The 13,283-nt window shown below is 36.5% G+C and overlaps 1 protein-coding gene across 1 annotated transcript in view; it reads right to left on the reverse strand.

Annotated features, from left to right (window-relative positions):
• LOC107602688 (potassium channel subfamily T member 2-like) overlaps positions 1-1,874 on the reverse strand; it is a 48,798-nt gene extending 46,924 nt beyond the window's left edge. Inside the window, exons 1-3 of the mRNA XM_016295258.1 lie at positions 1,864-1,874; positions 909-988; positions 527-626 (exon numbers count right to left, since the gene is read on the reverse strand). Of these exons, the coding sequence (XP_016150744.1) occupies positions 527-626; positions 909-988; positions 1,864-1,874 (191 nt within the window). The remainder of the gene's footprint in view (positions 1-526; positions 627-908; positions 989-1,863) is intronic.
• Between the last annotated feature and the right edge of the window lie 11,409 nt (positions 1,875-13,283).

The raw sequence follows: 13,283 nt of genomic DNA on the forward strand, positions 1-13,283 counted from the left end.
TGAACTATGATTACATATATATATATATATATATATATATATATATATATATATATATATATATATATAACAATTATGACAATAATCATGATTAATAATTGTAATTATATTTTTGTGCAAAATAACCATGATTAACCATTTAAACACGTGCAGCCCTACTGTTGATAACAGACAATGGACATTTTTGTGATATGGAGGTCTGCATAAGATCGATTTTTCAGTCCTTCTCCCACAAATTCTTTCCCGTTCCTGCTAAAAATAAGATATTTCTTCATGCTCCTGGCCACAACTTTTACATTTTGTCCCACTCTCGCCCGCAAAATCCTGCTTTCCTGCTTTTTTCACCCGCACATGCACTCCACAATTTAAAACTTCAGTTGCGTTGGGTTTTGCAGATCCCAGATGATAGTGATACACCTTTAGAACGTGGCCAAGACTGAATACCTTTGCTGCCTACTGAAACAACTTTCACGTCGAATGCATGGAACAAAGCTTATATGCTCAGTGCCATGTGGCTGTGTCTCACCAGTCTCTCTCCTCCCGCGGGTCGTCTAGCAGGACTCGTACGATGTAGAGCAGGCAGCTCAGAACCTTCAGGAAGAAGTTGAAGAGTCGCACTCTCAAACCTGCAAAAAAGAGCGTGAGGCCGTCACCAATCAGCATTTCAAAGAGCTTCACAAACCACAGAAACACGAAGCCGAGTACTCACGGACAGGACACGACAGCTAGAGGACAGCACATCAAACGCGCAGAAACAAATACAAGACCAACCAATTACCCAGCACCAGCTCCACAGAGCCAATCACAGGGGTCAACAGCACTCCACGTGAAAGCAAAAACAAACTACCACCTCACAGGACAAGAAAAGCCACAATTAGAGCCGCCGCTCGGCCTGGGCGAGAACTCACTGGATCTTTGGTTTTTGATGAAGAACAGCTTCAGACGTTCCTTGAAAGTGTTTTCATTCACATAGAACTCTACCTGCACTCTAAAAGGAATGATGGTGTTTGGTTGGAGATAAACAAGAGATGGAGAGGAAGGGGGGAGGACAGATAATGATGACGTGTGAGAGAGGGGACAAGAAAATTAGACTTATTGCCATTGCGGTAATATAAAAAGCAATCAATTGAGAGCTACAAAGCGCTGTTGCTATATTAAAGTCTAATAGCTTTAGAAGGAAATTATGTTGCCTTTTGCGAACAAGGCGGACCTCGCTATCTGCGCTGACTTAATTCAGAATTATAAATTACTTGCACAACGAGGGGGAACATAACTGGAAAAGCCGTAACTTTGGTGCTTTTTCATTTCGCTCCACAGTCTGCAACAAACAAGAGACCTAGAACAGGGAGAAGAAGAGGAATATTCCAGCTCATGTTCAACCCGATGCCTGCCAGCATCTGCAGCGGCAAGATGCCAATCACCACAGGCAATCTTTTCGAAACACAAATGGAAATGTGTTTACTTGCACTTACAAATGGTTACTAGAGGGTTTAAAAGCAGAAATGGGAAGTGCGTGTTTTTGGTAAAGCACTTAAATGGATTCCTCAGTAAAAAGGTTTGTTGTTTGAGCTGAAATGTCCAAATCAGTCTATTCAGAGCACTCTGAAGGATGACACGTACACATTTGAAACACCCTAGATGAATACAAATGCTGACCATTTATTTTGTATCAGACTTCAATAACTTTCCAAATGATACATTGTTGATTTGAATCATCAGTTTGGTTAAGATTGAAATTACAGTGTCCTTTTAGCATTAACTGAGGAGGCAAACAGTGGAACCAACAACAGATTGTTATTTAACATTTTTGTTGACCCAAAAACAAATTGCAGTGAATTTAAGGTATACATCTGGGAAACGAACCCTTGACTCATAATTGAACATAATTGACACCTACACAAACCAATTAAATCTGACATGTCAATGTTGACTTCACACAGTTTAACAGCTGTTTCATATCTGGGATAACATCAAATTTTATATTTATAGTTGGAAAAGTCTTTAAATCAAATGTATTTAATTTTTCATCCTGAATATGAAACCAGCAAACAAAAATTATAATATGTAAACTATACTTCCATTCCCAGATAGGCCTTAAACACCTCAGGCTTTGAAATGAATTGCCATGATCTGTCAGCCAGTATCACATGATTATAGACAGTGCAATTCCATATCCCATGCATGGACACAAAGTGAAAGAAGGAGTGTTTACATTTTTTAGTTGGGTCATGAGAGAAATATATTTTTGTCATATGTGTTTCATAACTCATAATTGAGAACATGGACTAAGTTCTTAGTCACAGTATGTATTTACTGTAAGTTGTGATTAACCAGAAGTAAAATAGATGCAAAAACACAACAGAGCTTTTTTTTCCTGTATTCTGATGTACATCTGAGTGAAAATGATTATTGACGTGGACTGGTTCAATCAATCGGTAGTTGAATCCATAAAACAAAAAAACCCATCCATAAAACAAAAAAAATTGTGTCTCACAAGGCTCCGGGGGGTGAACAAAGGCCTCCTGTAGCGAATCGATGCATTTTTGTATGAAAAATAACCATATTTAAAACTTAATAATCACTTTAATGTAATGCTCAGAAGTGTTGCACGCGGAAGTGCAGGGGAGAGATCAAAACAAAACAACGGTCACTTATTAGAAGTAAAAAATGAGGATTTGTAAAGAAGAATGTCGGAGGATTTCAATATAAGCCAAGAGGAGACTGGTATAGTAAGTATATTAACTGGTATAGACTGCTAAAGTAAGGAAACTTTGCTTCCTTTTCTCCTGTTAACAAACGTTGGTTTTCACGAGACTCACCGGCACAACGCTGAACTCATACGTCATCCGCCCGGAGCTGCTTCTGAGTACAACTGTGGCGCAAGCTAGATTAAAGTGATTATTACGTTGTGAATATGGATATTTTTCTTACAAAAACGCATAGATTCGCTACAGGAGGCCTTTGTTCACCCCCCAGATCCGTGTGAGACACTTTTTTTTTTATGGATGGGTGCTTTTTATTTCACTTCTTTTGGACTGATGCACTGCAACACCCGCTGAGTGGCACTAAACAGCTTGAAAAATCAAAGACAATTTTTAATATAACTCCAACTGGATTCGTCTGAAAGAAGAAAGTCATATACACCTAGGATGACTTGAGGGTGAGTAATTTATGGGCTAATTTTCATTTTTGGGTGAACTAACCCTTTAATATTCAGTGGCACTGATAACAAAACTTGAACTGAACTGAGCTGGATAATCACACTATTGTCTTCTCTAGAGCTGCTTTACAGATGAATCAAGTTTGTTTATAATTGACGAATTATGCAACATCAACGCTGTTATTGAATTGAACTGAATCAACACTGAATTGACCAGAGCTGAATAATAACCCTATTGTATTTTATTGTATTGTATGTGCACTTTATAGCAGAATTTGAATTTGTCTCATATTTGATGACGTTTAGCTACATCACCGATTCTGTTACTTTTCTGTGAAGCTGCTTTGAAACAATCTATTGCGCATGTGGACCGGATTTTATGCAATCAGTCAAAGGTAACGTCGTAGGACTAGGCGATAAATGATATCATGTCCAGATTGCGATAACATTTATGTTGATAATGATGAGCTGCACATTTTTACTCTATATAGATCAATCTAACAGTCTATTACTGCAGAAATAAAGAAGACAGCAGCCAGTCAGTGCATGTCGCTAATAAGTCGGCATGTTCTGCGTGTCTCTGTGTAAATAAATGGCGTGGTTTTGTCTAACACACAAATGCAAAACTCATGTGATGCTCGTGGTACTCCGAGAGCCACTTCACCAGTTGTTTCATTTGTGAGAAAAACTACAGACAAATACACACTGAAACTGAAAGTAAAACTAAAAGACCTTCACAACAACACGTCAAAATAAAAGTCTGGTTTAAATTGAAGAAATTATGACAGAAATATATTACCACTGTATACTAAAATATAATTCTCAAAGTAATCATAATAATATTTTTTAAGTATTATCATACAACCAAGTTGTATTTCAGTAGGCTTAATGGATACAGTTCTGTTCTGCAGCATCTTGCTTTAAAAATGTTTTAAATTAATTTAATTTGATTATATTTTAAAAAATGATCAATCTGTTAAAGCTTTATTTATTCATTTCATCAGACGGTCACATTCTGCGTAGTAGACACAGAGTAGCATTCACAGTCTTTAATGATGAAAACACGGGATAATCCACAATAGGAGCTGGACAAACACACGTAGAAACAAGTAGACATGATATACACAAACTGAACAGACTAGCGCTGCGTCCGAAATCGCATACTTCCATACTATATAGCAGGCGAAAAACAGTATGCGAGGCGAGTAGTATGTCCGAATTCATAGTATTCGAAAAACAGAGGACAGGAACATGACCAAATAAGGAAACACAGGAAGGACTACGGGGGTAAAACAGGTCCAAAAGTCTGACACAGACACCATTTTTATGATAAATTTGTAATGAATCATAAAACACAGAATCCAGAAAAAAATAAAATGGATTTCATGGGGCCCTTAAAAGTTATCTTACTCTATGGAGTTTAATTTATTCTCAAGATCTAAGAAACATGTGGAAAGTATCTCCTTCCACATTAGCGCTAAATAAATATCACTATAAATATCAATATTGTATGATATGGGAAAAAATTATTTTTGGCCTTATCGCCCAGCCCTACATGTAATCATGCAGTCTTCTGATTATACTTCAATAAAGAGTGAAAGATATTTTAAATGTTTATGCTGTATAGTTTTTTTGATACTTTTAATTATAGTTTTTATTAATATTTTGAATTACTTTTCATTTTATGTTTTCTGTTTTTATTTTCATTTTAATTAAAATTAAAAGTTTCTTTTAAAATAAAAAAGTTAAGAATAAAAAAAGTTTATTTAGTTAACTATAATTACCACAATGCATCTGAACAGGGATTTTTTAAAAATAATAACTTCCTATTATTTCCAATGGTGATGATAGATTTTTTAAAAACGTTTATGCTGCTAAACTTCCTTTCAAAGTCCCGGTTCATTTATACACACTGAAAGACAAGTCAATATGATCGTCTGCGGTAACTGACATAACGCCACAGTAGCTGTCCACACACATTAAGCTGTAAATAACAATTATGTTCATTTAAAGGTCACTCATGGGAGAATGTCACATATATTGAGTTTGCTGTTCTCCAGCACGTTTCCAGTCCCTTTTGCTCTGTTTTAATCACTTTTCCTCAGCTCCAATTACCCAGGGACTCATAAAGAGGCATTAGCTACAGACCAGATCAGTGCGAGCCGGATCACTCCAATCTTTTAAAGGCTTCCCCACAGATCTCTGGAGCCAGCCTCATTACCACAGAGCTCTGCATAATTGGATGGAAACATGGAGGGACACATAATATCCGGTAAGTCATGTCATAACAATGGGAATAAAGGACGAGAGGAGAGAACACAGGTCAAGCACATGTGTGATCTGTCTGTCTCTCACACTCATATGTTGGGGAAATGCGATAATGCGAATTCACGGTCCGTAAGGGGTCCCAGACCCCACGTGGTGGTCGACTCTAACGTATCCTCTCCTCACAGCCAGAACCCCGCCAGACCATGCTGGGTGTTGCTATGGCGACAGAGATCACCTTTGGGATTGCTAACACACACATCTAGTTGTAATAATCAAGTTTTCTTTTGTGTGTGTTGACGAGGATATTTATGTAAGCATGACCAATACCTAGAGAAAAAGATTACAGGATATACAATCTATATAATCTTCAAAACACTTGAAAATATTCTAACTGAAATATATTATATTAACCTACTCTCTCTCTCTTTCACTATATACATACATATATATATATATATATATATGGACACTTTCATAACACTTAAGTACACTTTCACAAAGTGCATTTGTAATAATATAGATAAAAGTTTTACTTATAAGTACATTTTAAATAAAAAAATAAAGTACTTCATTTTAATAATGTTATTTTATATTATATAAAGTTAATATATTTTAAACATACTAAATTGCAAAGTTATCATTACAAAGGTAAAATCAAAGTTTAATGACATTACAGTATATTTTAGTTGAACAGGTAACGCTTTAGTTTAGGGACCAATTCTCAATATTAACTAGTTGTTAACATGGATATCACTAGCATATTGGCTGTTTATTAGTACTTATAAATCACATTAATGTCTTATTCTGCATGATAACATTTTAGATCCCTTAACTCTTAATCCCCATACCTAAACTCAGGCGCGCAGATGGAACTAGGGACCGGGGGGACATGATTCATAGTGACCCGATCCGTCCCCCTCACTGTCTCTACGAAAGGCGACATCGGTAAACCGAGGATTAATCAGGGTTTCCGCTATGTACATTAACCTAAGTAGTGGCGCCCGGCCCACCACTCCTTAAACGTGCACTAAGCGATTTTTGAAAAATGCTTTTGACCGCAGTGTAGGGCTGTGCGATTGATCGAAATCGTCATAAAATTGCGATTTGAGCTTGCACGATTTCTAAATCGCTTTATAGCACGATTTTCCAGGCCCCCGACCTCCCGCAGTATGCTATCCGAACCAATCAGAATACAGCGTGCCTAAATGGAGCACAAGAACAGAACAGACCGGGCAGGCATACAAACGTAATGCCAGGTTCACACACTCCGTCTGTGGTTCGAATTTTTTCCGCGCCCATGTTAATGGATCAGAGCGTTCACACTGCGCGCAATTGTGGTCCGGCAGTGCGCTCCAGGAGTGGTGCGTCTGCAGCAGCCATGCTGCGATCGTTTCCGCACGGAATCTATTTCTGCTGTGCTCTACGCGCTGAATTAAAGTGACAGCGCATTATTCGCGGTAAAAATTTACATGGATTGATACGGAAATTTAGTAAGTACACCATAAATGCATATAATTAAAGTCTACTGTTTCACAGTCAACACATGGCTTTTTGGCTAGATTTAAAACAAGGAAAAGTGCACTTTTAGATAAACAAGGCAATAATAGATGGCACTCGTGGTGGTAGTTAAATAAAGTTATATTTATTGAGTTTATACGTGAATATCTCTATGAAAGATTATATTACTGTACTGTGATAAAAGGGAATCACAATGCTGAAAAAGCATTTTCAGAAACAACGTTTGGATTTGAAATCAAAATAATGGATAAATGTTGTGTTTGTGGTAAACAGCAGCGGATCAGGAGTGGAATGCTAACGCGTCCTGTGCGAAAGCAAAATGAGTCCGTGCTGCTTCTGCACCACATACACATACTGTATACACACTGCAGACGGAGTATGTGTGAACTTGGCGCAACAAATCTAGTTCAATATCTGAGGCAACGCCACAAAGAGCTCTATGACCAATGGACACTGGATTTTTTTTTGCCATATATGTCTATTCTAGAGATTTTGTTACACCTTTACTTAGTGATTATTTTGCCTTATATCTGTTCTAGAAACATGTTACAGCTTCTTGATAAAGCTCTAATTGGTTTTCTTTTGGAAATATGTTTCAAATTCACACTGAATGCATTAATGACTGTAAAGCATGTCTGTGTGTGTCAAAATAGTGATTAAAATCGAAATCGCAAAATTGATCAAAGAAATCACGATAGTTTTTTTTTTCCATATCGCAGCCACAGTGTCTGACCAAGTCCCAAAACACACTTGTAGCCAATCAGCAGTAAGGGGGCGTGTCTTGTACTGATAGAGAGAAGAGAGCGCTCAATTTGAGTGCACAGGACGGATATTAGCAGATCGACTATAGATAGAGAGAGATGGATTAATATACCTGAAGTAGTCATATTTTCAGACTCCTATTCAGCACTATCAATTTTAATGAGTGGTAAATCTTCAACTAGACAAGACATTTTATCAGACATTTTACAAAGTTTGTTCAGAATCCAAACAAAAACCATTATCTCTTTTGTATGGATACCTGCACATATAGGGATAGAAGGTAATGAAGTGGTGGATCAAATAGCGAAAAAAACATTAAAACATCCAGACATAGAATTTAATGTTCCAATGTGTAAATTAGAAATAAAAGGGCTAATTAAAAAAGCATTAAAAGATATATGGCAAAGTAAATGGGATGGTGAGAATAAAGGACGGCATTTATATAATATTCAAAAAACAGTTGGAAATGAGAGGAGCATTTTTGGGAATAGAAAGGAAGACAGCATAATATCTCGCCTTAGAATTAGACACACTGCACTTAATCAGTCATTATTTATAATAGGAAAACATGAGTCTGGACTTTGTGGTAAATGTGATCTTCCTGAAACAGTTGAACATATTTTAATAAAATGTAAAGGATATGACAACTTACAGAAGCACTTCATATAGAAATAAATCAGATCTCACTTCAGAAATTGTTAAATAAAGATGTGACTATAGAAATGTTTCACATATTATTTAAGTATCTCAAAGATACAGAGTTAATAATCAGGATTTAAAGAATCACTCCACATTTTTATTTTTATTAATTTTTTTTTAGTTTTTAGTTTTCCTTTAACGTCATTGCTCCACACTCCATCCTAGTAGATGTCGGTAAATGCACCTAAAGCTGGTTTGCCAACCGCCTGACTTTGCTTTGTTTCACACAACTTATCCGTGTTGGGTTTTTTTTGACTATGCTTGTGTGTCATCTTCACTTGTTTCCACGATCATCGTTGTCATGGTTGCGTACGTACGTGTGGGGCAGAGATTTCAAAATAGGGGTCCTGTTGGGGTATGGTCGTGTTTGTTTTGGTGCTTTCAAATATCAACATCATTTGGCAAAAATCGCTTAGTGCACCTTTAATTATTGCCGCCACTGCTTCAGGATCAGGTCGGGGCAGACACAGGCTGACACACAATAATAATCTACCGGTCACCATTACTTTGTGCGTTCTCACTACACGCTGTTCTGTTGTCAATAAACACACATGACGATGGTGCTGCCACTGACGTTTACGTTCTCTGTGTGTGTATGTGGTACGACTCCTGACCCCGGGGTCCTATGAGGAGCTGGTAGCTGCCTCAATTGTGCCTGTAGCAGTAACCATAGTGATCGTATACTATCGTCTATGACAGAGCTGGTGATTTTTATGGACTGAAAAAATTGGACTGCTGTAACGATTAACCGCGAACCGTTTGAAAATCGATTTAAATATGTGACGATTCAAATCGGCTGAGATGCTAAACAAATCGCGATTCAATTAGGGGTAGGAGTTTATATGAATGTATGTCTGAGGGGAACTTACTGTCTTTCAATTGTATTTTTTTTTTCTAAACATTGCACAACATGTTCAGGTCGATAAAATGCACGTCACACAATGCACACAAGGAACTAGCTGCTAGATTTGTGAAAGAGGATGATAGCATTACATCTCTGAAAGGTATTCAAGAGTTTTATTTGCGCTGAAGTAGTAAATCGCAAGTAAAGGAGACATCCACATTTTTCCTAACCCCATATGATAGAAGTGTTTCTGATTTTTGCCTTTTTATTAAGAGACAGAACAGTGACAGGCAACAGTTGAAGAGACAGGGAGAGGCCAGGGAAACACAACTCAGCTCTTGACTTATACATAACGTGCATCTGCTGGGCAGTATTCCTGTTTAAATGCATTCTGTTGCATGTCAGTCTATCATTTTAGCAGCATCGATTTCACATTTACCCACAGTTATCTTTCATGTAAAAGTCAACTGCAGTCCGTCACGTCTAAGTAGGAAATAATCGGAAACAATATGTCTTTGAAAGTTGTTTGCAACATTTACAAGACAATGTTATTAGCCAAGCTGAAGTCTGACTACGTTTACATGGACATCAGTAATCTAATTATTTACCTTATTCTGAATAAGACAATATTGATTAAGGTCTTTACATGAGGTGCTTTTAAAATATTCCTTTCATGTTCCCGTTTTACATGTTATAGTACATATATCGATTAATGGCACACCGTCATTACATCACCACGTGACGCCATCCGACGTCCCCTCCAGAATTTCACATATAAACATATAGTTCGTCTTCGTGATGATGCCATGTACAGTTTTGGGTGTTTCATTTTTAATTTACTGAAAGCTTCAAGTGCAGTTATTTATTTGTCATGCTATACATGCAAACAGATGACGGCGTTGTTGAAGCCTTTCTTTTTTTTGCCTTCAAACGGTTGACCACTGCCGTGTGTGCATCCTGTCGCAAAATGCGGTGAAAAGTCCTACACGACGGTAATAATTTGATTAAGGTGTGTACATGTCTATACTGCACTTCAATGATGTGAGTAAAATAGGAATACTCCACATGTCTTAATTCGATTTCTGTTTACTTCGATTATGACTTTAGCCGGATTAAGGTAATCAAAAATCTGTTTACATGGTAGATTCTTAATCAGAGTATTGTCTTAATCGTGTTAAAATCTGAATATTGTTGTCCATGTAAACGTACTCACTGTTGATGTATTATTTAGCCACTGCATGAAACAACATATCATTTAAGCTGTATGTGATCTTTGTTCCAACTAGCTAACTAGTGAAGTTGTGGATTTTATTATTGTCCTGGGATAGACCTTAGTCAGGTTGCCATGTTGAATTTAACACGCATGGCTGTGAGGGAGAGACTTACAGTCTTTACAATGGCACACACTGTATGAAGGTAGCAGATCACATATTTTTCACAACTCGCAGCTTTCACAACTGTTTTATGTTGTTTTTCTCTGCTTAAACCTTTTTCGGAAAGATGTTTTGTCAGCTGGACAGTCGGTACTGTCTTTTGGAACATCTCTTTGGATTTGAGACTTTAGTTTTTGCAACTTTACAGATCTTCTTTATGCACCAAGAGCTTGTAACACTCCAAAGAGAAAGGAACAATTTAAAATCGCATCATATGACCCCTTTAACCAAAGTCTTATGGGTTTGGGACCACAACATTTCCATTCCCTTTAACTCCAGTCTTTACATATGGTTGACACTCTCAATCTGTATTGATGCTAATCCATGTAGAAACTATCATCGTTAGTATATGTGCAGTTTCGCATATCTTAAAGCTTTAAGAGTGGTTCTCGTTGTTTCAAAATTCATCCAGAGACTGGAATATCATGCATGTCCTGCAATCACAAAATCATCCACACATTTGCTCGAGTAGACAGATGATGCACTTGGACCTTGATGACTGTTGACTGAGATTTTTTTGTTCCTTTGAATCATGTTATGCAACTGTCATTAACATTAACTGTGTAAGAATCTCATCACTACAAGACTGTTCCTCAAAGATTTTGGTTACATCATCCTCACCTTCTTCTCAAAAACTATAATTAATAATAATATTCCCACTGTCCATATATAACATCTTCCATTTTATGTAAGGCTTCTCCAGTATTTCACCATCCATCTACTCATTCATTCATGCTTCCATATCTTTCTCTGTCAGTTCTCCCCAAAAAAGAAGTATATTTCCTTTGTGAAAAAGAAATAAGATATAAAGAATATACAGAAATAATGTACTTTAAATTTAATAAATGTAATTAGTTGAACTTAAGAGTGCTTTTGACCCACTTAAGTAACTTAATGACATTTTTATATGTAATTTCATAATTACTTCTTTTGTTCTTGAAATATGATTAAAGTGCCGAATGCAGATGTTGGGCAGAATTTCCAAGCTACTTTTTCTCCATGCATGAAAAGTGGATGGTAATTTATATTGCCAAGCTCCAAAGAGCACAAAAATACTTGGTACTGTAAATCATCACCCACTTTTATTCATGCAAAATAAAATCTTGCCTATTCTGTTTAACATCTGCTTTTGTGTTTCAGGTAAGAATATAAAACGGGTTTGGTACGCCTTGAGGATGAACTGTTCCTTTAAAGCTTCCTTGCGGTCTTGTTCAGTCTCACAGCAGGCTGGGATAATGCTCACCCAAGAGTCAATTGTTCCGTGTTTTTCTCATATGCTATTTTATATGCTTTTTTCATATGGAAAACTCTTTTCCACTTGAGGGAGTAACAGCAGTGAGCAAGTAAAATGTAAACATCACCACATGAAAGGAGCCGAGCACTGGGTTTGATAACACCATTGACTAGTTAGCTAAAGGAAAGAGGGAAAAACATTAAAACTCATAAAAGCCTTTCGGCTCTACGGAGAAGCAAACACACTATCCCATACAGCTCCCTTGGCGATAATGCTAGGAATACTGGGAATAGAATTGCTTTCTCAAAAAGCCAATTACACAACAATGATGCCTAAAATTATTATTTTTTTACTATATTTAACTAGTAAATATACTGTAACACTCCAATGAAGTGCAGTTTCTCTGAAAATGAGAGGAGGGGGACTTCTTAATAACACTCTAAAAACTAATTAGTTATTTTTGTTTGTCTACCGCACACTTCCAATCCCTTGCCACTTAAAGGAACATTAACCTTTAAATTAAAATTCTGTCATTACACATTTACATTCATGTTGTTCCAAACCCATATGACTTGATTTTTTTCCATGGAACACAAAAGGAGAAATTTAGCACAATGTTCAAGCTGTTCTTTTCCATACAATCAAAACATGTATAGTGACAAGTTTGTCTATCTATCTATCTATCTATCTATCTATCTATCTATCTATCTATTTACTGCTTTACAAGAAGGCCAGAAATAAATGTATATATGTTTTTATTCAGATGCCCAATTACAGTCAATAACAACAGAGACTGTGGAAAAGTACATAAAAACAATGCCAGCAAGAACACTCTTAAATATAAAGGTGCTTAAAAGTTTCTTCACTGCGATGCCACAGAAGAACCATTTTTGGTTCCACAAAGAACCATTCAGTCAAAGCTTCTTTAAAGAACCATCGCTTTCCTACCTTTTTATAATCTGAAGAACCTTCTTTCGCCACAAAGAACTTTTGTGAAATATTATCGACTAAATATTTTTCCATATAAAAAACATAAATTTGGTAAATTGTTTTTGGAACATCCATCCAACCATGGATCAAATTCTCACAATACAATCTGACAAAACATCAAGTGAACTATCGGTTATTATAGGGTTTTCTTATTTGGTTTGCGGGTTGATTAAAAGCTAATAATAATTTAAATAATAACAATGTATTTACCTAAAAGATATTGTATTTGTTTACCTACATGTCATGTGACCATTAACCGTGAGGATGTTGCTAAATAATTTAAATATTTACTTAAAATCTCAGTTGATACTTCAAATAAACATTTAAGGTCAAAATGGTTCAGCTGTGAATCTCTGCCTTATTATAAACATTATA

This window comes from Sinocyclocheilus grahami, unplaced genomic scaffold (assembly GCF_001515645.1).
Source record: "Sinocyclocheilus grahami isolate Dianchi unplaced genomic scaffold, SAMN03320097.WGS_v1.1 scaffold333.1, whole genome shotgun sequence".
Taxonomy (NCBI): Eukaryota; Metazoa; Chordata; class Actinopteri; order Cypriniformes; family Cyprinidae; genus Sinocyclocheilus; species Sinocyclocheilus grahami.